Source organism: Mixophyes fleayi, chromosome 2 (genome assembly GCF_038048845.1).
Source record: "Mixophyes fleayi isolate aMixFle1 chromosome 2, aMixFle1.hap1, whole genome shotgun sequence".
Classification (NCBI taxonomy): Eukaryota; Metazoa; Chordata; class Amphibia; order Anura; family Limnodynastidae; genus Mixophyes; species Mixophyes fleayi.
Window position 1 is genome coordinate 133,466,149 of NC_134403.1, and position 27,790 is coordinate 133,493,938.

Here is a 27,790-nt window from a genome sequence, read left to right on the forward strand (position 1 = left end):
TGAGAGTTTTCTGGCGGGTTTGAAAAGTGGAGATGTTGCTTATAGCAACCAATCAGATTCTAGCTATCATCTTGTAGAATGTACTAAATAAATGATGAGCTAGAATCTGATTGGTTTTTCAAACCCGCCGGAAAACTCTCAGCTTGATACATTTACCCCATAGAAGTTCTCTACACGCTTAATTGCCGTAAGATGTCAAATGTGACCTTCTAAAATGTCTCCAGCAACAAATGACGTCAGTTACAATGGCCAGAGTAAGATTGACAGTTTTAAAGCCTCCATGGGCGGACGCCTGGATTACTGTGCTAACTGTGGTCGGCATTATTGCAGGGGAAATACTGACTACCACCATTATGAATATATAAAATTGAAGTAATACTTTTTCAATGTAGTCTTCCTGAAAGCTCTAAGATGTCATGTATTTAAGGTCAGACTACCCATGGGCGTGGTTATAGATCAGGTGTACTATTTGTATAGTACTATGATACAATTCCAGCAGTTTATAAATATGGTCAGGTGGTTTGAGGGCTTATTATAGCAATGAGGGTGAAATTACAGGAGGAAGATCAAATGAAGGAGAAACACATGACACAATTGAGCATCAAACCTTCAGAATATACAATAAATGAAGGAAGGTAAATGGAGAATATATGAAGATGTAGAAATGAAGAAACAGGAAGAAAAGGAAAACTATAGAAAATGGAAAGAACTCTGTCCTGCAAGCATAGCTGTGATTGTGCTGTAAGATTAGAGACACTGGGGCATATTCAATTAGGTTTCCGGTCCATGATAACGCGTGGTACTGCGGAACCTGCGCAGTATTGCTGGTAATACCGTATCGCAATAACGTGGATTTTCATTCGCAACCCTAACGAAAATCCACGTTATTGCGGTACGATGGATTAACTTTGCGGCCCATTCCGGCGCGATCCCGCGGACCGGAAACCTAATTGAATATGCCCCACTGAATGCTTACGAAAAATGGGATGCAATGGAACAGGAAAAGAAGAGACAAGGAAGATGGGATGAAAACAATTTCACATGATGCCACAATGCTGTTGATTTTTTAGATAGTTGCAAGGTTAATAAGTAGAGATGCTCTAGCCAGCTGCATATCGATTCTTAAACCTTAAACCAGTTTGATGAATTGATTGTAAAATTCGAAAGTTTGCTGATATATTTTTAACATTTTAGATTAATTTCAAAAAATGTGCTAAACTAGAGAAAACCAAACAGGTTTAATTGTGTTTAAACCTATTTGAGCATCTGCAAACTACCTTAATGTTGGCAGGCTTTAATTGTGAACACTGAACTGTGAATATGAACAGCGAACGTCAAATGGCAAACTTTGAACACATTATTGAAGAGATCCGATTAAAAAATCTTATTTAAATAGTGGTAAACTATTCATTTTAATGAAAACCTTGAATGTGAACAGAGATCCTCAAACACAATTAGTGAACGCGAGCCACAAATTTTGTACCACAAATTCGAATCCGGGACTATTGGCAATTGTACCAACTTTGTGGCAGGCTAGTCAGTGAAATTTAATCTTTATTATTAGGGTTTTTACAAAACAAAACATAAGTTCATCAATTTCTCTATTTAAACCTTCCTCAATTTCTAAATTAAATCTAAAGCTACCCAGACATATACAGATTTAATTGTACAACCATTTCTCCATCAAATCAGCCACAAAGAGCACGAAGGTGCACAATTAATCTAATACTTTTACTGACAGCAATAAAGAGATTACTCTAATACTTTTACTGGCAACAATACAGAAATTTAGAAGGCAGCATGAGCAACTTTAGAAATGATTTAATCAATTATAGTTGTTCGTTGGCCACATACTAAACTAGTTTTAGGCAATTATATAAAAAAAAATATTGATTGGCTCTGTACTTGTGTCACTGAATTAGGCGTATGTTCCCTAGGAGCACAATGTCAGTCTTAGTCTTTAAGGATGCCGGATAGTTGAGGAATGTTGTTTGTTGTGTGTCCAGACCACCTGCAAGCATAAAATGCACATTGTGGAAGTTCTTAGTGTTTACCATAATACCATAATGAAAACCAATAAAGACACGGACACCAGATAAATGTTAGAATGAAATATTATTTATTAAATGACTAATATTAAAGCTAAAGGCACTGAAAGGCGGACGAGAGCAGGGCAGTAAGCAAACACAAAACCAAAAATGGTGGAAAGGTCAGACCCTTGTACCACCAACCCAGGATCATACCTTATCTATTGGCCGGTGCGAAATATCTGTCCAACGACAAGACTACACCCCCCTTATAACCGCCAGTAAAATATTCAACATACTGGCCCAGAGTCCCATTCACTGGACCCAACACACGTGATGATAACACAATCCAAAAAGGGGAGTAGTGACCTATGACGAGATAACACAAGCACCATAAGCAAACTTACCGACTGCACTGCTCTCCCACCTAGAATAACCACAGATACAAAAACCTAAAAACTGCCGGGTGGGCGGGAGGAATCTGGAAGCAGAGAGGGGGGAAATGCAGGAGAACATCTCCTATATAAAACTAGACCACCCCCCTCCTCTGCCTTATTGGTTAACAAACAGAAGAAGCCCATAAGCTAAACACCTAATCACTCACCCACGTGATTTTAACTTCGCTTAGGCTAATAGCCACACTTCCCAAAGCCAATTATGTTGCTACTGTAAATCCCAGCAAGGTAAATGTTACTGTACTCTGGAGTCTTGTAATGTTCAGCCTGTCACTTTACTGGGTAGAAGCATAGCATATGCTATCGCTGTGAGAGTTTTAACTTACCTCCATATTGACTAAGATGTTCTTTGAATTCAACAAAAGGTTTATATTGTTATGAATGTGTAATGATAGGGTTTTATTTTTTACTAGTTTCTTAGTACGTGTTGATGATTCCATATTCTCTTCTGCCTTCTGTGTATCATGCTCAGGGTAATGTTTTTCTTTTACAGTCTCTCCTACACTCACCCAAATTATTAAGCCTATAATAAGCAACATTAATATTATGTCTTTATACAAGTTATTTCAACGCATACTCTTTCCACTATATCATTGTCTTAGATGTATTGGATTTTATAAATGAAGCATCACAGACAATCATTTTTTTTTAAAGTGATTTGTTACCATACTTTATCAAGGAAGAAAGCGCTACAGAATCTGCTGGCCCTATATAAATAAATGATGATGAAGTACAATGATGAGAAAAGTACAATTTTCCAGATAACAAAAACATACTGGCAGGTTAATTGGCTGCTAACAAATTGACCCTAGTGTGTGTGTGTGTGTGTGTGTGTGTGTGTGTGTGTGTGTGTTAGGAAATTTAGACTGTGAGCCCCAATGGGGCAGGGACTGATGTGAGTGAGTTTTCTGTACAGCACTGCGGAATTAGTGGCGCTATATAAATGAATGGTAATAATAATATATAAGTCATCCTTATGTCCATGCTTACAGAAGTTGGTATCTTTTTTTCATTCCCTATAGGTAAGATACAATGATTAGAATATGATTTGCCCATTGTTCTAGTCCCATACTTTACCTTTCTAGACATCTCATTTTCTTACAGTTTTATTTGCGGTAACATAAAGTCACAAGACCGTTTTATAGTCGGCAGTGAGGCACCATTTGCCTAAAACAAAAATCTGTATTATTCAATGCTACATTTTGGAACAATCTAAGTAATTGGGTATATTTTTCCACCCTTTGCATACTTTCTGATTCCCAAAGTTCATAAACAAATGATAACTATGTTCTCTTTAATTTTAACACATTGTCCAAACATTGAATTTTTTTAGGTTGTATTTGTGCGAAATTTGTGTTTGTATTTCATTATCTCATTATTAGAATGACAAATCAAATACTCTTTAACAGCTATTTTACAGAAACTTAACATTAATAAATATATACTTTCTAGCAAAATACGAGTAGTTCTTTTAGAAGCCTCTGTTAAACAAATCTCATTTGCATGTAATCTTTTTACGTTAATCTCTGTAATGCTTGTTTCTGTGAACAATATTTGCAAGCTAAGCTGTTTACAGTAATGCCGTCCAATCAATTTTATAACAGAATGAATGCTCAGAAAGCAATGCCGTTTTTATATCCCTAGATTACAGGAAAAAAATTATAATAAAGATATTTGGGTTACAATTTGCAATTTTACATTAACATAAAAATAGTGAAATTGTTAAAGCTGAATTTTTGCATAATGGGAAAAAATAATAACCTTGCAACAACAGAAGAACAAAAATAAGTAATTGCTTGAAATAAAATGCATATGCAAACATTCTGGAAATGTTTTAAATAGCATCAGAAGTCCCAGAATGTGTGTTGTCTGAAGCATTGTATCCTAGTCATAGGGAATCCTCTGTTGTGAAAACATGAATCTCTCTCACAGTGTTAATGGGAGTGCATGTGAACAGCTTTAATCTGCCCATTGCTTTTATTGTAGTAGAAAGAGGAGAGACAGAAGAAAATCATAGCCATACTAGAGGTCATCAAGTGAAAAACATTCATGTCCTATTTTTTCATTTATGTCCAACCTGTTGTAGCTAAACGCGTCTTTATGCATAAGGTATAGGGTTTTTGTAAATGCATTTTAAAGATCTTCCTAGGACCAGTATACAATGCAATACCATCTGACCAATATACCGTGCAATAATCAGCATACAATGCCATTACATGACCAGTAGGCAGCTTAGCTCCATGAGCTGTGTATATTGCTGGCCCATAATTAGTAAACAAACTTCTACAAATGACTAGTCTGTAGTGCAACCCCGTCTGAATGGCAAGCTGGTAAATGCCTATTATTGTCTGAATAACCTTCAGTATTTCATCATGAAGGGACACAAAGGAAACAGCAGTACATTGTAAAGTGTTCGCACATATTTTCAAGCAATAAAACAGTTGAATTGTGACCAAACAAAGCATCATGTTTGCGTATTTCTTAGCTGTATGTCCTCTTTATATACTACTGAGTAGGGGGTCACATCTGTTTTTGCCACAAAAAAATTACCACTACTCTGCAATAAACATTACAATTGAACGGCAGGCAGAATTATAACAAAATGTTCCATAAACTTAAAAATCATGCAATATATGTAGGGATGTGCACCGGCCACGTTTCGGGTTTTGGGTTCTGATTACCTTTAAGTTTTGGGTTCTAATGGGTTTTGCCTAAACACCCCCCTCAAGGTTTTGGGTTCTGATTTTTTTTTTAAAAAAGCATAAAAACTGTTAAAATCCAGATTTTTTTTTTTCACTCCTACGCTATTATTAACCTCATAACATTCATTTCCACTCATTTCCAGTCTATTCTAAACACCTCACACCTCACAATATTGTTTTTAGGCCAAAAGGTTGCACAGAGGTAGCTGGATGACTAAGCTAAGCGACACAAGTGGGCGGCACAAACACGTGGCCCATCTAGGAGTGGCACTGCAGTGGCAGACAGGATGGCAGTTTGAAAAGCTAGGGCCCAAAGAGCACATAATGCCAAAAAAAGAGGTGCAAGATGGAATTGTCCTTGGGCCCTCCCACCCACCCTTATGTTGGGGAAATAGGACATGCGCACTTTAACAAACCAATCATTTCAGTGACAGGGCCTACAAAACTGTGGCTGAAATGATTGGTTTGTTTGGGCCCCCACACAAAAAAAGCTATTCATCTCTCCCTGTACAAAGTAAACTGGCTCTACTGAGACAAGATGTCGTCCTCATCCTCATCCTCTGATTCCTCAAACCCTTCAGTGTGTACTTCCTCATCCACACACATTATCAATTCGTCCCCGCTGGACTCCACAATCACAGGTCCCTCTGTAGTCTCTGGAGGCCATTGCTGGTCTTCATTGAAGAATTGATAATTCATTTTGATGAACATCATCTTCTCCACATTTTGCGGAAGCAACCTCCTTCGCCACTCACTGACCAGGTTCCCCGCTGCACTAAAAACTCTTTCGGAGTACACACTGGAGGGGGGACAACTCAGGTAAAATAGAGCTAGTTTGTACAGGGGCTTCCAAACTGCCTTTTTTTCCTGCCAGTACAAGTAAGGTCTGTCTGACATGTCTACTTGGATGATGTCAGCAAAGTAATCCTCCACCATTTTTTCAATGGTGACAGCATCCAATGCAGCGACAGTAGACATGTCAGCAATCGTTGGCAGGTCCTTCAGTCCGCACCAGATGTTCTCTGCATCCCCACCAGCGGGTCGTTTATGAAATCTCAGCTGTTTCCTCGCAGCCACAGGTGTGGAAGAAAATGAAGGAGGAGCTGTTGGCATGTCACGGTCCTCTTCAGATGACAATCTCCTGATAAGCAGGTCTTTGCACCGCTGTAGACTTGTGTCCGCCGGAAACAGAGACACAACATACGCTTTAAACCGAGGATCGAGCACGGTGACCAGAATGTATTCCTCTGACTTTAAAAGACTGACCACCCTCGGATCCTGGCAAAGCGTACGAAGGGCTTCATCCACAAGAGCTACATGCTTTGTGGAATCGCAATGCTTTACCAGCTCCTCCCTCACTTTCTCCAGCTGCTTCTGCAACAGCCTGATCAGGGGAATCACCTGACTCAAGCTGGCAGTGTCGGAACTGACTTCTCGTGTGGCAAGTTCAAACGGCTGGAGAACCTTGCACAACACGGAAATCAGTCTCCACTGCGCTTGACTCAGGCGCATCCCCACTCCTTTGCCTATGTCGTAGGTGGCTGTGTAGACTTGAATGGCCTTTTGCTGCTCCTCCATCCTCTGCAGCATATAGAGGGTGGAGTTCCAGCGCATCACAACCTCTTGTTTGAGGTGATGGCAGGGCAGGTTCAGGCTTTTTTGATGGTGCTCCAGTCTTCGGTAGGCAGTGGCAGAATGGCGAAAGTGTCCTGCAATTTTGCGGGCCACCGCAAGCATATCCTGCACACCCCTGTCACTTTTAAGATAATGCTGCACCTCCAAATTTATTGTGTGGGCAAAACATGGCACGTGCTGGAAATTGCCCATATGTAATGTCCGCACAATGTTACTGGTGTTGTCCGACACCACAAATCTCCAGGAGAGTGTAAGTGGGGTAAGCCACTGCGAGATGATTTCCCCCAGTTTCTCTAAGAGATTGTCGGCGTTGTGCCTCTTACTGAAACCGGTGATACACAACATTACCTGCCTTGGAACGAGCAGGCGTTTCAGAGATGCTGCTACTGATGCTGTTGCTGCTGTTGCTGTGGAAGGCGATGCATCTACCCAGTGGGCTGTCACAGTCATATAGTCCTTAGTTTGCCCTGAACCACTTGTCCGTGGTTAAGTGGACAGTGGGTACAACCGCATTTTTCAGAGCACTGAGGACATTTTTTGTACTTCTCTGTACTTCCTGGGTATCGCCTGCCTAGTGAAGTGGAATCTAGACGGGATTTGGTACCGGGGACACAATACCTCCATCAACCTTCTAAATCCCACTCCACTGATGGCGGACACCGGGCGCACGTCTAACACCAACATAGCTGTCAAGGCTGCAGTTATCCGCTTTGCTATAGGATGACTGCTGTCGTACTTCGTGCTCATGGCAAACGACTGTTGTACGGTCAATTGCTTAGTGAAAGACGTAGCGGTCTTACGACTTCCCCTCTGGGAAGATAACCGACTCCCAGCAGCAACAGCAGCAGCGGCAGTAGTAGGCGTACCGCTGCAGGATCCTTCGGAAGAATCCCGGATTGAAGAGGACTCAGTCATGCCGGTGACATGGCCTGCAGGACTATCTCCAATCCAGATCGAGGAGGAAATTGACGAGGAGGGTGTTGCTGGTGTGGATACAACGGCACCAAGGGATTTAGGTGTCCCTGGACTGCTGACGGTCCTAGCCACAGTTCCTGAACTAAACACAGATTTATGAAGGTTCTTCAGGTGACGTATAAGGGAGGATGTCCCTAGGTGGCCAAGATCCTTACCCCTGCTTATTGCAGCTTTACATAAGGTACATATAGCAATACATTTGTGGTCCGGATTGGGATAGAAATAATTCCAGACCGAAGAGGTGGATTTATTGGTCTTCTGGCCAGGCATGACGATGGGCTTTTTCATCCCATGGACAACAACTGTTTCCCCCCCTGGTGCCTCATTTAAGAAAATCACATCAGCATCCTCCTCGTCAAGTTCCTCCTCAGCGCCAGCTACATCAATATCCTCCTCCTGGTGTACAACATTGACACCTTCATTATCCAAATCTGTAACTGGACTGTGGGTGATCCTTCCAGTATATGCAGAGGGCGTGCTGCAAATGGTGGATGGAGCCACCTCTTCCCGTACAGTGATGGGAAGGTCAGGCTTCGCAACCATCAACACCCTTGGACTCGCCTTGGGGATTTGTGATGCCATGTCTTTAGAAGGCAGAGTTGTTTGCTGTGTTATTGATGACAGCTTAACTCTCTTAAATTTTTTAGAGGGGGGGGAGGAGGAGGGCTTAGATCGTTGTGTGAAGCTGAACCACTAGTCATGAACACGGGCCAGGGCCTAAGCCGTTACTTGCCCACTGCGTGTCGTAAATGGCATATTGGCAAGTTTACGTTTCTCCTCAGATGATTTTAATTTCTCTTTTTTCATCATTTTAGTGAACTTTGGCTTTTTGGATTTTACATGCCCTCTACTATGACATTGGGTGTCGGCCTTTGCAGACGTCGTTGATGGCTTTTCATCGTCTATGTCATGACTAGTGGCAGCAGCTTCAGCATTAGGAGGAAGTGGTTCTTGATCTTTCCCTACTTTATCCTCCAAATTTTTGTACTCCATTATATGCAGCACAAGAGAGCGTACCCCTAAACCACACACACCCGGCAAAGGCTTTAAAAATTATATGCGGCACAGGACAGTACCACTGGACTGGAGTTATATAGGAGTACCACTGGACTTATACTGCAGGATCAGTGAACTTAGTTATATAGCAGTACTACTGGACTTATACTGCAGGATCAGTACCACTGGAATTATGGCAGCACCACCACTGGACTGAGCAGGACAGAGCACAGGACAGCACCACTGGACTGAGCAGGACAGAGCACAGCACAGCACCACTGGAATGAGCAGGACAGAGGACACCACTAACACACCCTCCCTCTTCCCTCATCAATGCCCGAGTGAAGATGACGGCGGCAATCGGGGACTAATTTGAATCCGGATCTCGACGGCGGGATTATGATGTTTTGCCTCGTTTTGAGTTTTGCGAACGGCGGGAATACCCAAACAGTGCTCGGATCAGGCTTGGATCTGCACTGTTCGGGGGTGTTCTTATTACTAAAATCCGAACCCGCTCACCCCTAAATATATGGCATGTCAACTAACTTTATTATTGGTAGCCATTGGCTTTTTGTTCAAGCAACTCTGGCAGCCAATGTTACTAAGCTTTTTTGCACTGGGGCTCAGTAAAGAAAAAAAAGCCATGTGCAATGAATGGGCCAATGACTGCTGCAGCGCAGAGAGAAGCAGGCTCGCTAACTGCTGAGTCTGTGACTTATATAAAAAAGAAATTGAATAAAAAATTGTTACAGGCCTATCAGGCCTCTTTTACACCCTGTGTCCGTGTGCACTATTGGTAACTTGGCACATGCTATGTTATTTAACTTTTTCCTTATATGAAAAAATTAGCAAAATATTGTGCCTGGAAATATTCCATGTAACAGTTTGGACCTCATCTATTATATTTCAAATTATTATGTATTACTGTGCTTCCAATTTGTTGGTTCATATAGATATTTTTTCAGAATTGATGATTTTATTTTAAGCTGCTCATTACAGAACTAGCAAATCATTTAAGCTAACTACCTTTAAATGGTGGCAGGGAGGAAGGAAGAAAGTGCGTGAATCTTTCGGTCGCAGCTTGTGATTGGTCCTCTTGCTTAGAATCCCCCCCTTTTAGTTGCAGTGTGCGGTTACATAGAGATGTTGCTCTCAGCCCTGGGCAATAGCAGATGATGATGGTCGCAAATACTTGATAGCTTATTTGTACACTGAAATTTAAAGTTGATATTTGTGTGCTACATGAAAAACAGCCAGTATTTAACTTATGTGCAAAATAGAAAACTAATTTTCACCCCTTGCATTGTAACATGGTTTTGTTCAGGAGACTTAAGTAAGAAGTTTCTTGCCTAAGTTCTTTAATGAACCAGACCCAAGGTTACTATCTTAAAATGCCTGCAACTCAAAATACAGATGTGGAATTGCAACAAATATATCTGGTCATACGCAAACAGTATATATCTACGTCATAGTTGCCTACCCTCCCAGAATGTCTGACTTCCAAATTTTTGGGAGTCCTCCTGGACTCCTGAGAGAGCAGGGCAATCTCCTGGAACCTGTCCACTTCGTTAATGAAGTGGATGGATGGAGGGGAATTTAGTGATGCAATTCACGCGTCATCGTGATCCTGCCCCTTGTTGTAATAGGCTAACATGATAATGTCTTTTAGAGGGAGGGGCCAAAATAACGCAATCCATCGAGGCCCGCCCCCACACGTCCACCTCCCCCCGGGATCTCCAGGAGGCCAACACACAAAAGTTGGCAAGTATGATTTATGCTCCACTGCAAATCAGGCTTTATGGTATCATTACAGCTTGCAACCGATTATGTGGTTTGCAACAAATAGACAAACATCAGAGGCAAATAGTATTGAGGGTCATTGCTATTGCTTATTTCAGCTGCAATATACAACACTCGATTTTAATACTGAGTCTGCATTGGGATGCATTGTTCTGATTTTCTTTTTCATTACATTTTGGATATACATGCAAATTCTATTTTGAATATATTTTATTGTTTATTATGCCAGTATTATCCTTGTAATTGGCCAATTTATTGCTATGAGACCGGTCTCTTTTGACTAATAGTTATTTTATATGTATTTTATTAATGTCATTTGCTGTGTATTAAATTATTGGATATACCATTCCTTGCACTCCAATATCCGTTGGTTTTACCTCGTCATTAGTATATCTACCCATTTATTTTAGCGTTGTAAGATTTGTTTTTTCTTCCTATGAATTCAGCTAGGGTTTGGCATTAACCCTTTTTTTCTTATTCAGCTGCTTTTACATCCACGGCATTTTTTGTCCTATCAGCGCAGGATTTTGTTTGTTGTTTTCTATATCCAAAACTTCAGAGGCAAACCTTTACAGTTGTGGACTTTTAAAGATATATGTATCTCTTTCTTTGTCTCATGTTTTGTTATGGTTCAATGCAGAGCTGTAACTTAGAATTCTAACGCCTGGGGCGAGAAAGACAAATGCCGCCCCCCTAGCCCTCAATTTTCACCAAATGAACCTAAAATATTCCTAAATTGCGCCCCCCTTCAGCGTTGCGCTCTGGGCGGTCGCCCCTGTCACACAGCCCTAGTTACGGCCCTGGTTCAATGGATAAATGATAAAAAAAACGAGTGAAATCGAAATGTAAGTGGTGTAGACTAGTGTAATCCCATACATCTAAAGAGCAACCTTTTGCATTATCACCTAAGGAATGATTTGATGTGAACATTGTTATTTGTATAGAGAATGTAAATGTTACTCTTATATGTACAATGTTTTATTGCTAATAATAGATATTACTATACTTAATATGATGTTTTTTTCCTCAGGTAACATATGATATTTTTGGAGCAATTGAGAAAAATAAAGATGTAATGTCACAGAATCTACTTTTTGTCATGAAAAGTAAGTTGTACTATATTTAGTCTAAATGTGCCACATATTGATTGTTTATATGTTCCTTTGTATTTAACGTTTTAAAGATTCAGTGGACGACTGGAAGTAAGAAAATTGAAACGCCCAACATGCAACACAGTGTGAGATAACTGTTTCTATACTAGAGTGCCATTCAGTTTTTATTATTAAGCAGAAAAACAAAAAACACAATTTTAATACTGTTATGAAAATGTAGAAAAAAAATGAATAAAGTTCATAACTTCTATATAAGGGGGCACTTCCTTAAGTGGGCTATAATACAATGATATTTGCTAAATTCAAAATATACACTTGTTTAACTGCATTGCATATATATAGATGTTCCCTTTCTGCTTTGAAGAAGTGCCTTCTTGCATTGTTTTTCATGACTGTTTGTGGGGTTTGTAGGGCAAGATGGGAATGTACATATGTAAATGTAAAAACATCACCTCAGTCCCACCAACTATCACTGTTGCACCACATGCTAAATTAATTACTTACATTTTTTACATTTTCCTCCTCCTAAGATATTACTTTTAGGAGCGTTATACAGGTCTTAATTAAATAATGACAACACAGTGACATTGAAACTATTTTCATTTCATATTTCTATGTTTTAATGTTCTGTCTACTTTTGTACATTTGTGCCTATATATGCCCATTTCCATATAAATTTTTCTTTGCAAAAAAAAAGTATCCTATTGTACAGACCAATCCCCAATTATCACCACTTCCTATAAGTCTAAAAATCATGTTTTATTTGCTCTAAAGTGGGAAAGCCACCTTAAATGTACAATCTTCAGAGCTCAAAGCTGATTTAAATAGTTGGTCCTGCAAAACAAAGCTCTCTTTTTTTGTGTTTGAGAGCAATTCATGGTGTATTCCTGGTGTAAGCCTACATTCAGCAAGTAATGCCCCCATCTCCCAAGACCCCCCCCATCATGTCATTAGATATCTTACAGAAAAACATTTTTAATGAAGTTGTAGAGATTGTAAATACAAAAGGCCCCATTTACAGTTGGACAATTCTGTGCACTGAACTTACATATTAAAAGGCGTATATAGAAGAGTGTACTTATATGTGTATGATGAGTGGGACGTATCTCAAGGTGCATACAGCTCAATTATAATAATATTTGTGCCAGGTGTATATTAGGTGTACAGGTGTGTGTATATATGTATTTATATATATATATATATATATATATATATATATATATATATATATATATATATATATATATGTGTGTGTATATAAAACGTAGTTACATAGAAGCACCTCCACATCCATTGATTACCCCTATAAAAATGTAGTAAGAAGGAATGGACGAGGACTGAAACTGCGGAGTAGATGTAGACCAGCAAAGACACTGTGTATATTCAGGCTAGGAAATGTCAGATACTACCTGAGTTTATATCAGGACAGAAGTCAGAGTATTGAGTTTGCAGATAAAATATCAGGGTCAGGCAAATGGCAGTATCAGTAGTCAGGATCAAAGCAAAAGGTCAGGGCTGACTGCAAGGTTCAATGCTCTGGGACTACAGGAAAGATCAGGGCTGGCAGAGCTCAGTCATTGTCAAGAATTCAGGCTAGGTCAGTCTGTAGAAAACTGTAATAAATAACACCTTGAATACAGAATTTACACCTTTAATGAGTAGTGACTGCAGGGACGTCCCTGTTGTTGGTTATACCTTCTGATGTTACTAAAGGTGTTCAGCGCTGTTAATGTGGATGTTAAGCCACAACACTTTTGTAACTTAAACAGGTTGCTGTTTATTTAAAAATGATACCAACAGATGAATGCAGTTACTCACAGTTGCTTGTAGTACAGCAGTATTCAGCAGTAACAATAGTTGCAGCAATCAGGCAATACAGATATACAGTACGCACTTGTATGTATGCTGGTGGCGATGCACTCTTATATAGATATACAGATGCAGGCAGGTTTGCTATACTGCACAACCGTGCAGTTTATTGTGACTCCTTTAATATGTATTATGGATACAGTAGGAAGCCTCCGGTTATAGTTGTGGGCACTTTGAGGGCTTATATCAGCAACGCTACGCAGCTACTAGTTAGTGCGTCCGCCTCTCTCAGTGTCTTAATGGAAGTAATGGTGGGAAGCCGAACTTCTGGTTATCGGAACCCACATTCTCAGGCTGCCCCACTTCCTCCTAGACCACCGGGGAACTACAGCGGTTGCCATAGCAACCCAAAATTGGAGACAGAGCAAAGCGCTCCTTAATACTAACACCTATTACATATGTCACAAGTGCCAATTAGGAGGCTCAACCTTATCATGTGGTTGCACATCAGATCTGATGCACACCCAAGCCACTTGTGGGGGCTTTAACGAGCATTGAATATGTATATTAGAATGTATATTAGCTAGATGACAAGTTGCCAGTACTGGGATTTATCCAGTAGATGAATAGTCCATTCTTTGAGCTGTAGTTGTGTATCTTTTTAATAACTTCTTATGGCTTGATAACCTTTAGTCAGAGCTCACTATGCGCAGGATCAAAATCAATTTCAGCACCACTGAGTAGAAAAGCAGAGTGATAAAAATGCTGTACACTGTAAGGCATTAATAATAAGGGCCAATGACATCAGATAGACAAATCTACTTGTTCTACTTGCAGACTATTAATCAGAGGGCCTTGTTAAGTAGTTTTTTAGTCATTCCCAGAATATTAGGAACATACTACCTTAATTGTTTTATGCCTCCTTGAACCTCCATCAGTTTTGTTTTATGGATGATTCCACTCATCACTCACTCACTGTCACCATTGACTTTAGTGTCCAATCAGTCATTGGATGCTGTTAGCAGAGCAAACAGACCAGAGAAGTTTGGAAACATGCTGAATGGAGCAAAATGAGTAGCCACTCAGCCTTGAAATGTCATAATGAAGTTATCCCCCGTTTCCCTGGAGAGGCACACCTTTAAAATGTGCCAGTCATCTGCAAACAGTGGAGGCAGCCAACTTGTGGCCTGTACCGGTTTTCAGGTTATAGCAGGCTCTACACTAAGCACCAGTACCTGAATAGTTATGAAGGGCCTTAGTGATGTTCCTGATTCTTTTATGCAGTCTCCAAAATATTGATCCCCACTGGGTGTTGGTGACAGGATCATGCACTTGTTTACTAAGTTTTTTGCTTTTCTCATTACTGAGAATAGCAGTGAAATACTACAAATGAGTTGACAATGTGGGTTAATACCTGTGGTAAATGTATTATGACACAGTTTTTGCAAGTCGCAGATATTCGGCGACTTTGCAGAGCAAATTTGAAACAGCAATGTCTTTAAAGGCAAAACTTGACGAATATCGGCGACTCGCAAAAACCGCGACATAAAACATTTACCCCCTGGATTTCCACCAACACGGTGAGATCCAGCTCCATATTATGTTTAGTGTTCATACAGATTTCACATACATGTCACTGTTACTGAATGAATTTGCATCAGGAATAGAAACATTTAATTACAGTTTGTTTTTGTAAAAAACTAAGAGCATAACATAATAAAATAACAATGAAGACATTTTCTAAAATCTGTCATAACATTAGAATTATACTTGAGCAATAGCTACAGAGAAAGGTGGAATTGGATCTAATATTTACTTGTGAAGTCAGATTGAATGCAAAGATAATTATTCTGTTTAAATATTTGCATATGAGACCATACAGATCCCTTTAATATCTGCCTTGCTTAGCTGAGCTCCAATCAGTTACCGTACGTTCAGTGTACAGCGTAGCGAGCAGTCAATCAATGGATTTTATCTTATGACATTTGGTAACTAGAAATGTATAATTACTTTCATACCTGGGATCTACAGCATTTGATTAGATCATGTAAATTGGGATTTGTGTTTATTTTGGGGACATGCTTGACATATGGGAGTCAAACGTGCAGATCGAGAAACAAAGGTAGCAGAATAAACAAAAAGAAATTACATCCCTATAGCAGTTCATTAAAAAAGGAAAAGCATCAAATAAAAGAAAAGAGCAATTTTAAATTTTGATTTAAAATGATAGAACATAATTATGGTAATGTCCGTATATTCTGCTCAAATGCAAAACACGTGGCAAACAAAACACAGAAATATTTGTAGATAATGTAGTGGAGGAAGACAAAAGGATGCTAATAGTAATAATATCAGCAGTCATTCATTTACAATGCCAAATAATACAACAATTTTCTTGTGCAATTGTGTTTATTGTGTAATATGTATCGTCGGACTGGCCCACCGGGATACCGAGAAAATCACTGGCGCCCACACCCCTTTTTGGAAGTAGACGGAGCTCACCTGGAGGTCCGTTGTCTTCACCAGGGAGCCCACAGTCTTCTCAGGCGTCCCTGCTGCTGCAGATGACTGGCTGTCTGTGACAGCCAGTCATCTTTCAAATATGTTTACAGCTGCGATCATGTGACTTTGAACCTTGGGTAGGTACTGGGTAGGCCAGCTGTGCGGCCCAGAAGGTTACGTTAAGCCCCTTATCCTCACAATCATCATCTTTATGATGATGACTGGTGTTTTAGAGTGTTAAAAAATATATAAACAATTTAAAAAATGTCATCCCTTTCCACAAAAGAAAATGTTCTGCAGCAGTGCCCACAGCCTGTCCTGATAGCTGCAAAATTGGGGGCATAAACAGCATGGAGTCTCCCAAAAAAGCCTCTACCAGCCACTGCCAGCACTAGGCTATGACACGCTGAGCTGGTGACACTATAACAGGTAAACCCGCAGCATGGGATCCCCCTGTCATAATGCCACTAAGTCCTAGCCTATTCAGCACGTGGCTGAATTGCATAGGGAATTCAGGAGATGTGGGTCCCTTCTCCCCAAGAAGAAAACAGCATCAGGGTTTTTCCAACACCCCTTGCCAGTTAGTGTTGGGGTAATAAAGAATAAAAACATTTTTTGGCTGATTCCCTTCCTGTCCCTGTAACCCCTGGCATGGTTAAACTGCTTAGGTATGTGGACACTTGTAGAACAGTAGAGCATACCAATGCCTGCCAGAACATGCTGGCACATGTAGAGCTACCCGCTGAGACCTGTAGTGCATCTGCAAATGTATGCTTCTGTATTCATTGCTGTAATTTATACTATATCCTTTAACGTATTACTAATTGTACATATGCTTCTTTATAGCCAGTGAAAATGTATTAGTCAACCAGATGTTTCAGTCTAAACTGACGCAGACAGGATCACTTGTGCCCCCATATCCTCCACTGAAACTTCTGGGGCCCAAAGCAGCCTTACTTTTTAAAAAGACATCAGCCACTTCAAATGATGAGACCAAAAAAATCCTGGAGATCAGTAAGGTAAGAATTGCTATGCCTCGATGTGATGTATTATCATTTTTAACCTTTAGTTATGTAGTGTCTGCATACTACAATCACTGTACAATCAGATAATTTGATTTAGGTAACATACCCCCTTCTCCAATGGAATTCACAATCTAATTTATTTACTGCTAAAGCTACATAAACACACGCAAGCTGGGGCAAATCTAAACTTTTCTTTTACTGTCCCCTTTATCACACTGCGCCCCTTCATCACACTGTGGCCCTCATCACACTTCCCCCCCTTGTCACACTGTGCGCCTTGTCACACTGTGCCCCTTGTCACACTGCACCCCTCATTACGCTGTCACCCTTATCATACTGTCCCCCTCATCGGTAATCGACTGAAAACACTGTAGTAAGTACACAACTAATTGAGCCAGATGTAGTATTAAAAAGGCACACGAACACATAAACAATATTATGTATAATATATAACTTATATGATATTGTTATAAATAAGTGTTGTGATATAACGTATATGTCGTTTTTTTGCTTATAATCATAAACACTATTTTATTTCTAATAATTAAATACATATTATATGCACATAGCTGCTTTAAAAAATAGCACTACCTTTAGATGATGTTGCGAGGACAGGCATCTTGTAGCGCCTCCATACATAATATATAGGCCTGTGTCTATTTAAACATAGCTATATGACAGCTATCTGTGCTATGAATTTGTGTTTTATTTTTAAAGAGACAGCAAAGAATACCTAGCATAAACAAAAAACACCAGTCACATATGCAATTATATATGCAATTATAGTTTTATGAATGATATTATGTAGCACAAATATATAATTAAATTATTGACAAGATAAAATATGTTTATCTATCATATGTGCATTTGCTTCCACTACTTTGTTACAAAAAGTGCTACAAAGGTGTCTGTCCTGTGGCATTATCTAAGAATGTGAAATCTAAGTCTGTGTTTATGTGCAATGCAGATACTAAACCATAGTGCAGCAGGATTTTAATTGTGTTTAAAATATGTTGTCAAGAAATAGTCTTTTTTATTAGTTTTTAGCCTGGCATCTCAGTTTCTGATTCAGTTTTTTACTTAAAACATGCTCTTTATATGCGTAAAGGAAAGTCTGGCACATGGATATCATCAAATTGTTGGATTCAGCCGACAGCAAACAGAGCTAGAATGAACTATAAGCATCATTGATGTCTATGTTAAAATGATTTCCAATGCATATGAGAATTTTGTAAATTACTTGATGGATCAAAATACTTGATTATCTCTCATGTGTTGTGTTTGTTTAGTGTAGACATCAGTAATCACTATGCTTAGATTAGTTATTTTGTATATGTATTTTGTAGAATATTTTGAATACGTGGCCAGTTGAGCCTTTCAGATGACTGTCACAGACAAATTCAATTGACCCAACGTGCTGCTAGTAGTTGGCACTTGGTCACCTATGGGCAGATTCTAATGAATATACAATGTTCACTACGTATCCCGGCAAGGAGGTAGTGAACTGTGTTGTTGGACACCTACAGGTTGCTTGCTCTAGTCTAATCCAAGTAGGAAGCTGCTCACAGTGCACAGAGCAGGAGATAATAGGACAAAACAGTAGTAGTAAGAGACATGCCAGTGGTCAGGAGGCAGCACAGGTCCGTAGGCTTTGTTATCATGCAGTCTGGGATGCTCATTAACAGACTAGGATAGTAATGGCCAGTCATACAGCAGATACAAGGAAGTTAATATATACTGATAGTAAATCCAACATCTGGCTACAAAACAGAATATACAGTAAGAAATGTGGGCATGTAGCTGGCAGAGACCCGGTACCAGGAGCAAGTGCACCAAGCAAGTTAATGCATTTATAAACAGCTTGTTACAGTGGCACAGGCTTTGTACACAACTGTTCAGTTAAATAGGAGCTGAAGTCTTTTTATTTGTATGTTCTTATTGGTTTTATTCACTAAAGAACATAGACAAGGAAACATAGGATTGGATGACAGATGAGAACCATTTTACCATATAGTCTGATACTACTAGATCTATTTGATCTTAGTTTTCAGATATGGGATAGCCTTATGTCGATCACAGTACTGTTTTAGTCTTTACAACTTCTGTTCAGAGGCTCTTCTATCTCGCCATTATGCTTTCAATGGTGATTTTTCCTCAAATTACCCTAAACCTACTACCCTCCAATTTTAGTGCACATCCATTTGTTCTAATAATTCTCTTCCTCTGAAGAAGACTCCTTCCTGTATCTTCTTAAACCCCTTAGGGGTATATTTACTAAACTGCAGGTTTGAAAAATTGGAGATATTGTCTATAGCAACCAATCAGTTTCTAGTTATCATTTATGTAGTACATTCTACAAAATGACAGCTAGAGTCTGATTGGCTGTTATAGGCAACATCACCTCTTTTTCAAACCCGCAGTTTGGTAAATATACCCCTTAATGTCTTTTAAAGATTCTATTATATAGCCCCTTTCCCTTCTTGGCTGAAAGCTATACATGTTTATATCCTTTGGTCTTTCCTAGCAAGTTTTGATTTAGACAGTGCACCATTTTAGTTGCGTTTCTTAGCAAAATCTCTCATTTATTTATGTATATCTGGCGATATGGCTTCCATAATTGAACACAGTATTCTAGGTGTGATCTCACCAAAGACATTCATAGTGGCATCACTACCTCTCTCTTTCTGCTACTAATTTCTTTCCCTATGCAACCTAGAATTTGACTGGTCCTTCTAATTGCTTTGTTGCTTTGAGCCTTTGGGATTTTGAAACTTAAGTGCATGATTGCATTTTGTATTTCTGTGTTCCATTTAGTGCCTTCATCCTGCCAAAAAATCACTCACATATTTTAATATCTCTATTTTATTAGGCTTCCTAAAATCTATCACCTTGTTTTATTGTGATTTGAGTCAGTCTTAACTGCTTGATTATCACTGGATCCTGGGTTCTCACGGACCGGTATAAGAGATTATACCTGCAGTGGTGTCCGGTCCCGTCACATGTGCCATCAGTTTTAGAAAAACCTTCCTGTTCATAAGAGTCTTAGGAAACTCCTATTGTGTTTTTCTTTTAAAACTTTTTTAATTTTATTGAGGAAAATATAGAAGACAACAACATAGACATAAAACATAAGAATGTACATTATGATTGTAGATAGAATCATACAAAGAAGTAGGTTTGATACAATGCCCGTCTAGGTACAGTACAATATATTGTAGTAAGACCAAAACAAATGCTTGTATAAGACAGTAAAACGTAACGCAAGCAAAACTGTGTACACTGCCTATGTAATAAGATTAAAGAAAAAAAATTACATAAAACATGTTACAACAAAAAAAGTTAAAGGAACAAATATATTAAGGTTATTAAAACAAAATCTAATCTATATTGTGTCACAGAGTCTTCTTGTTACATACAATAACAAGAGAAAGGGAAGATGAAAAGTGCAGGTGGGGAAAGAGAGGGGAAGGCGGGGTTGCCCAAGGAGGAGGAGGACATGAAATTAGCAAATATCTATATAGGGAATACATATATGAGATACCTCTAATCAAGATACCATTCAGTTGACTCAAACAGCTTAACAACATTAGTTTGTACAGTTACATCTAATGATTCCAGATAGAGAACCTGTTACTTATCGAACTTCCCCCCCTTTTTCTATATCAGGATGAGCAAGTTTTCTCATGGACAAAACCATCTTACAATGCAAGTGGTGCAAATTAGTTTATTATTTTGCACATAAGTTATTTACTGGCTGATTTTTCATGTACCACACAAATACTTGATAGCTTCATATTTTATACTGAAATTTAAAGTTGATTTAGGACATGCCCTACCCCAACTATAAATCTGTCCACATAATTTAAATTTAGTTCCCTCTTCAATGCAACATGGTTTTCCCCAGATGCATAGTTACTAATTTTATTTGCTTTCCTACCGTTAATGAAGCAGGCCCAGTGTGGTGAGGAGTGATCGGGACAAGGATGTCCACCGCTGCAAGATCAGTTGTTTGGCCACATAACAATGACTGTTAATATAGGGTATAAATCAGCGAAACTGGCAAATAAAAGGACCTCTAAATCCTTGGCAGTGTGGACATGAAAGGCTGCATTGATAAAGTGATAACCTTGTTCCAGAATTTAGCAATTTTGTGAGAATTCCACAAATTATGCAGATAATCTGGCCACTGAATGTTATGTTTGGGGCACACCCTCATCTCCTTCTCAAATGTATGCTGGTGCTAAGACTAGGCAAAATAGGCCCTGTTAAGTGTCTTAAGGTGGACCTCTTAAAGCCTAGAAGAGGTAAGAGATATCCATGTAGATTCCAAGGGTAAATTTTTCAAGCTGTTGGTTTGAAAAAGTGGAGATGTTGCCTATATCAACCAATCAGATTCTAGGGCCTGATTCATTAAGGATCTTAACTTAAGAAACTTCTTATTTCAGTCTCCTGGACAAAACCATGTTACAATGCAAGGGGTGCAAATTAGTTTTCTGTTTTACACAGAAGGTAAATACTGACTGTTTTTTCATGTATAGAAATTATCCTCCTGTGCAATATAACAACAAAGGATGTGACTCTAATACACGCTACTGAAGGGTTTCATTTTTTTGTTATTATTTTTTTAATACACATTAGGTTTACACTCACATACAATATTTTTTTATCCAATATTTCACCTCTGGGTCTGAGAATTGATCAATTTTAATGACGCTTTGAATAAATTGAAGTTTTAAAACAGTGATATATGCTCTTGGGGACTGGAGTGCCTCTCGTGCTTCTCTTTTCTTTCTTTTTGATGATTTGGATACCTGTGTTGATAGTGCACCCCATCTGAAAAATAGAATTATTTCATAATCAGCAGATGCAAGTCCTCTTCCATGTACGCCCACACTTTTGATGTTTTGATGAATAGGTAAACATCTACACTTTTTGAAACCCACAGGTTGATAAATTTACCCTAAAAGATTTTAGAATGTGATCAGGAGAAGTCACACTTGAGACATTCTTTTGCCAGGAACTCTGTATCCTAACCCAGACCACAGTCTAATGTATACAAAATGTATTGGATCGCAGAAAGAAATATAAAGAATCTAATTAATCAGTGACCTTCGGCATTAAGCCGGTTGCAAGTAATGGAGGAGTACAGAAGTGAAAGTTGCTCAATCAATTTATAGGCTATAGCAGATACTTGAAAGGGTGGGGTTATCCTAAAAGGAATGAACACACAGAGAAATCCCCCAGCACACTGCTATAGCCAGCAAAAGACTTGCCAATTCTACTGTAAATAAAAATGCAAAAGTCTTAGTTGCACACATTTGCAAATGTATGTTAAAGCCACCCACCACTCCAAGGTGCTTTTGCTAATAGGTAATGAGGGAGTATAATGGTGTAATTGTAGGAGCATGTAGAAGTGAGAGTTTGGAATGTTAAAGTTCTCCCAAAGCTGTTAAAAACTATTTATATTGCCCCCCTGGCTTCAAACACATCTTTTATGGCAGTTATGCCCTTGCTTTTCCAGGCTAGGAAAGTGGCATTATCTAAACTCGGAGTGAATTCCGGGTTCCCCCAAATCGGTATTTATGTAGAATATCTATAGTGGCTGTCATACTTTCCATTAATGTGTGTATGCAGTCGGCTGGCCCCAAAAGTGCAAGATTGTACCAGCCCAGATCGAAGACATCTCATTGCCACCTGGCTCAGCCGACCCTACTCCTGTCTCCCATATTCTAATTTGTTTCTATAGTGTTTATTTTCATTTTATCTGAACTGCATTCTGTGGCTTTGGATATGTATCTTGCTTTAAGGACCTGACCATACAATACCTCTTGGGATGGCTATGTTCTGAATATAACTCCTCTTCAGCCACACACTGAAGTTTCTGGTTCTTCACCTTTGTGTACTGGCAATGCTCCCAAAAACATAACAATGGTTATAAGCAGTCCCTATCCCTAAGTTAGATTCAGCACTTACCAGGTCATTTACTACCAATGAGCTCAACCTCAGCATCCTTTCTTGCTGCCATTACAATTTTTATTATGCACTCTTTATCCCTCGGAGCTGTAGCTTGTAGGTACCTCATATCTTTCTTTTACTTCAGTATCTGTTACTTAACTTATATATCTCTTACAATGAACTGCCCAAGAAAAGTGCAGCCTTTCATTTAATTTTCCTGTCATTGTGAGTTGTGTTGTTTCCACTGCAACAGGTGTTTCTGTTGTGCATTTGTACAGAGCAACAGATTTTGTGATGTGCCTATTATCTACCAGTGCTGACAGTAGTCCAGGCTTCATTGTCTTGCCTCTGGTGCATTGGTACTTTCTTTGATAGTCTCCGTGTTGGGCAAGAGAGTACCGAGGGCACATTATTTGTAGTCAATGCAGCCTTCAGCCTAGAAATCATTCTGCAGCAGTGTAAAGTACTTACAGATGGGACAGCATCATCCACTGCACTGTGACCAAACATTGTAGCATATATGAATATTGTTTACAATCATGTGTTACTCCTTTCTGTGCTTTCTCTCCTTTCTGTCTGCTTAAAGTAGCAATCCCACATAGAAGTTTAAATAAATTTAGACTGTAAGCTCCAGTGGGGCAGGGACTGATGTGAATGAGTTCTCTGTACAGCGCTGCAGAATTGGTGGCGCTATATAAATAAATGGTGATGATGATGATGATGAATACATGTGAAGCACTGAGTTGTACATTAAATGGCCTTTTTGTTTTGCTTTGTTGATTACATTTGTTTTTTCTTAAAATGCATCTTCCATAACTAAAGCTAATGTGATGTATTTCTAATTTTCAAGAGATAGCTCCCATGTTTACAGCCTACGTTTTTTTTATTATTAGATGTTAAAAAAGAAAGGATCTTCTTCATTCCTTCAGAAGCTGGAGCGGGGCGGTCCTACTACTGTGACTAGACAACTCAGGGTTAGTGCATGTCCCTACTATCAATAACGTTAGCATTTGCTTTGGAGTTGTTTAACATTGTGTCAATGTGAATATTTTCTTTGGTGCGGACAGGAAGACAAGAACATGTGTACATTGATAGTGTTCTTGTAGAACAGCGCATGTGTGGTAAACAAATCTTCTTTGTCTTTTCTCTGCAGAAATCTCTCACAGAGCTGATTGGGAAGATACAAGGCAGCACACCGCATATTATGCACTGTATAAAGCCTAACAGTTCTAAGCTGGCTGACACGTTTGATAATTTCTATGTGTCTGCACAGCTGCAATATACTGGAGTGTTGGAGATGGTGAAGATAATACGACATGGTTACCCAATACGCTTGGCTTTTCCAGACTTCTTGTCGAGGTATGTATAAAAGTCAGCTATTATGTCCATTTTTCAATGTGGTGGGGCTCGCATTTCCTTTCACAAAACAATTGGTCATGTGATGTCATCTATTGCTTTTAACTGGATAAGACCTTTGTTATCAGCATCTCTATAGGGAAACACTTCGGACTAACTTGTGTGAAGAAGTAGAATCAGAAGAAAAGTGAAATGAGGGTTTATATGAGAAATTGTGTCTTGAGTTTCAGAGCGTCCTCACCACTACATGTGAAAAACTGAGGCAAATTATATTTTTTTTATAGTATTCATCCCGTGAACATGTGTTGTAACATATATGCACCTCTCTTCATACTTGGACAGTACTGACACTGAATTTTTACCCTAAAGAATAACACATTTTCCTACTAGTTCAGGGGGTCACAATATACTTAGTGTGGGTTTCCATGGTCCTTTTTATGCAGAACTGTTGTGCACAACGTACCAATTAACCACTTATTTATAATGTTTTAATATAATTATGTACAATTATAATTTGTAATTCATATTAAATGTATAGTAAATACACTTAAATCATGAGTCCCTCTACTATATCAACTACCAAATTTAAATATGGAGTTAAAAACACTTATCATATAATAATTATATAATGCATGTATAAATGTAGTCATATTTTGAAATCAATAGTGCCAAAAATATATGGGATTGGATGTTTGTTCATCACATACAGCTCATATGCCTTTAAGGGCTGTTCCTCCCATTAGACAAGACAAAGGGGTATATTTACTAAACTGTGGGTTTGAAAATGTGGATATGTTGCCTATGGCAACCAATCTGATTGGTTGCTATAGGCAACATCTCCACTTATTCAAACTTGCCGTTTAGTAAATGTACCCCAAGGATTTCATCTCAGGTGGCGGAAGACACAGCTCACATCCTGACACATAGTTTGCAAACCCATGTTTTGGTCACTGTCTGCATTCTGCAAAATTATATTGCAGGATGAAGCGCAGGTGTCACGTCAACTGTGCTTCTTCCTACAATTACTCTGGAGACTGTCAATGTGAGTGGCGACATAAGAGGAAGAGTATGTCTTCTATTTCTCCTGCCCCTATTCTGCTTACCATGTTGGTTGTGGTGGTCTTCATATCATGATGGCAGGAAAAAAGGGAGGAGAGGCTGTTGTTGCCTTGAGCGGCATAAGGGGTTGTTCTGGAAAGGCAGCTGATTGTGTCATATTTTTTAGCTAGTACATCATTGAGTGGGAGGATGAATTATAAATCCTGACACCATCAGCTGTGTGTGCTGAGCATGGGAGTTTATAGCAAAGCTTGATTTATATTTAGTTTTCCAATTGTGTTATTAAATATTCAAATATGTTTTATTTTATTTTAATAAGTTTATCTTTTTTATAGTTCATAATAGTTATCTTTTAATTATTAACAGCTGGAACGGAAGCTGATGACAAAGTCACTGTAAACAAATAAGTAGCTTTCTGATTCCCAACTTAACACATGGTACCAACATTGACCACTTCACCTGTAAATAGTGTAAGGGGTAGATTTACTAAAACTTCTAAAAAATGGAGGTGCTGCCCATGGCAACCAATCACATTATATCTACCATGTACTGCATGAATGATAGCTGGAATCTAATTGGTTGTTATGGGCAACTCCTCCACTTTTCCTTTTTAGACGTTTTAGTAAATCTACCCCTGAATGTGATACAAGAGGTCATTTACGAAAGTAAATTACTTTAGGATGTAAGAGCAAATGATATTTTGCAAGAGTTAAAACTAAGTTCTGCTAAAGATTGCTAATTTGTACCTGGATAGACCATGTTGGGATGCAAGGGGTGCAAATGGAATTTATTTTTGCATTAAGAGGAAATACTACCTGCTTCTGCATGTAGCATACAAATAGTGGGCAATATTTTTTCTTTCTTCCTTTAAATCTGTTTGTGTATTTTACCGTTGTTCCCCCATAGTGCAACATAGTTTTGCCAAGGTGCAAAATTGCACCCTCTAGCTGGATTTACTTTAGTCTAAATGAGGCCCAGTGAGCTTATTTCCGTGCAGGTGTAGCCGTTTTTAAAGAATGCGCATATATTGTATATTAAAATACTAGCATGTGCTGGGTATGAAATGTTGCATCTGCTGGTTGAGGAAAAGGGTTTTCCTTGCTGGATGCAGGCTTGGCACAATGAAATGCCTGGTATTACACCCACATGGGAAAGCAAGATTTTATTTTGTGGGATAAAATATATAAATACGATCCAAGGGGTAGGGAGGGTGCATTTATGGAGCTGTGTCTTGTTTAGAGATGGGCCATAAAGTCTTCATCTCTATGTACTTGCTTTTACTATGTTCTTGCAGATGCCAATCTACCTATATATTCAATAGAATGTCTTTTGCACCTTAGATTGCACTTCATATGGGGACACTACATTTTTAGGCACGTTCTAGGTCTACTACCTATCATGTTTAGTTTAATACTTATATGAGGTTACTACAACCACTATTTTAGGAGACAGATCAACAACTTTAAATGAATGAAGGAGGTTGGCCTAAGTTAATGCTGGAAAGCACCTTTTCCACTATGTGCTTTTCCAGATGGACCTGAAATCCCAAACAAGTAGGCACAGAGCAAAGGCAGTTCCAAAAAATGACAGATAAATAATGAAATGTGCGTAACTACAGAATCACTGCTGATGCATATATAGTATTTTCAGATTCAAAAAATGAAGCCCACAGACACTTTCCTTACATAGACTAAGATGGGAGACTCATTAAGTGGTTGTGTGTACAGATGTCCATTCTCGTTTATTACTATGCAGCTGTAAAACAGATTTTCTATCGCAGATTATCGCAACAGTTGAAAACCTGTTATTGTCTTATTTACTAATAACATATCAGCTCAGAGATAGGTGTTTTCGCCCTGTAATAAGGCGATCTGTAAAAGAGAGAAAAGTACTGATGAAAGTATATTTCTGTCCACTTTCTGAAATATGTTTCTGATTGATAAACTGATTCGGATGGAAAAATATCAATATTACAGTAGTTTGTTATGCCATAAGCATATGACCAGACTCATGATTTGAATATTTTTGCAAGATGAGGTCAGCCAGGCTGTTTTTCACAAGACCTTTCACAGAGCCAAGGACTTAATCCCACAGACGAGACTCAGAGTTTTCTGCACTTTTTTTCCTGACTTTTTAAAAAAATAACAGCAGGAATGCTACATTTTTCTGCCAGCCACGTAAGTGCAATTGAGGTCAGTACATTTACAGTATGCTTTCTGTTTATACTTGGTTAGTATACTGTATATGATGTATGCGGTTATTTATCACTCAAAATAATTAATGCTAGGAATAAAATTGTCTCTGTAATGCAGTTTCTTTATTTGCAGGTTTTTTTTTTAAGTAATAAGGAACTGTTCTGTAATTCAGGTACATAATATAGCT

The 27,790-nt window shown here is 38.8% G+C and overlaps 1 protein-coding gene across 1 annotated transcript in view; it reads left to right on the plus strand.

Moving 5' to 3' along the window:
• MYO16 (myosin XVI) overlaps positions 1 to 27,790 on the plus strand; it is a 234,011-nt gene that overhangs the window by 150,874 nt on the left and 55,347 nt on the right. The window contains exons 23-26 of the mRNA XM_075200000.1: positions 11,621 to 11,696; positions 16,860 to 17,032; positions 23,887 to 23,967; positions 24,147 to 24,352. Coding sequence (XP_075056101.1) covers positions 11,621 to 11,696; positions 16,860 to 17,032; positions 23,887 to 23,967; positions 24,147 to 24,352 — 536 coding nt within the window. The remainder of the gene's footprint in view (positions 1 to 11,620; positions 11,697 to 16,859; positions 17,033 to 23,886; positions 23,968 to 24,146; positions 24,353 to 27,790) is intronic.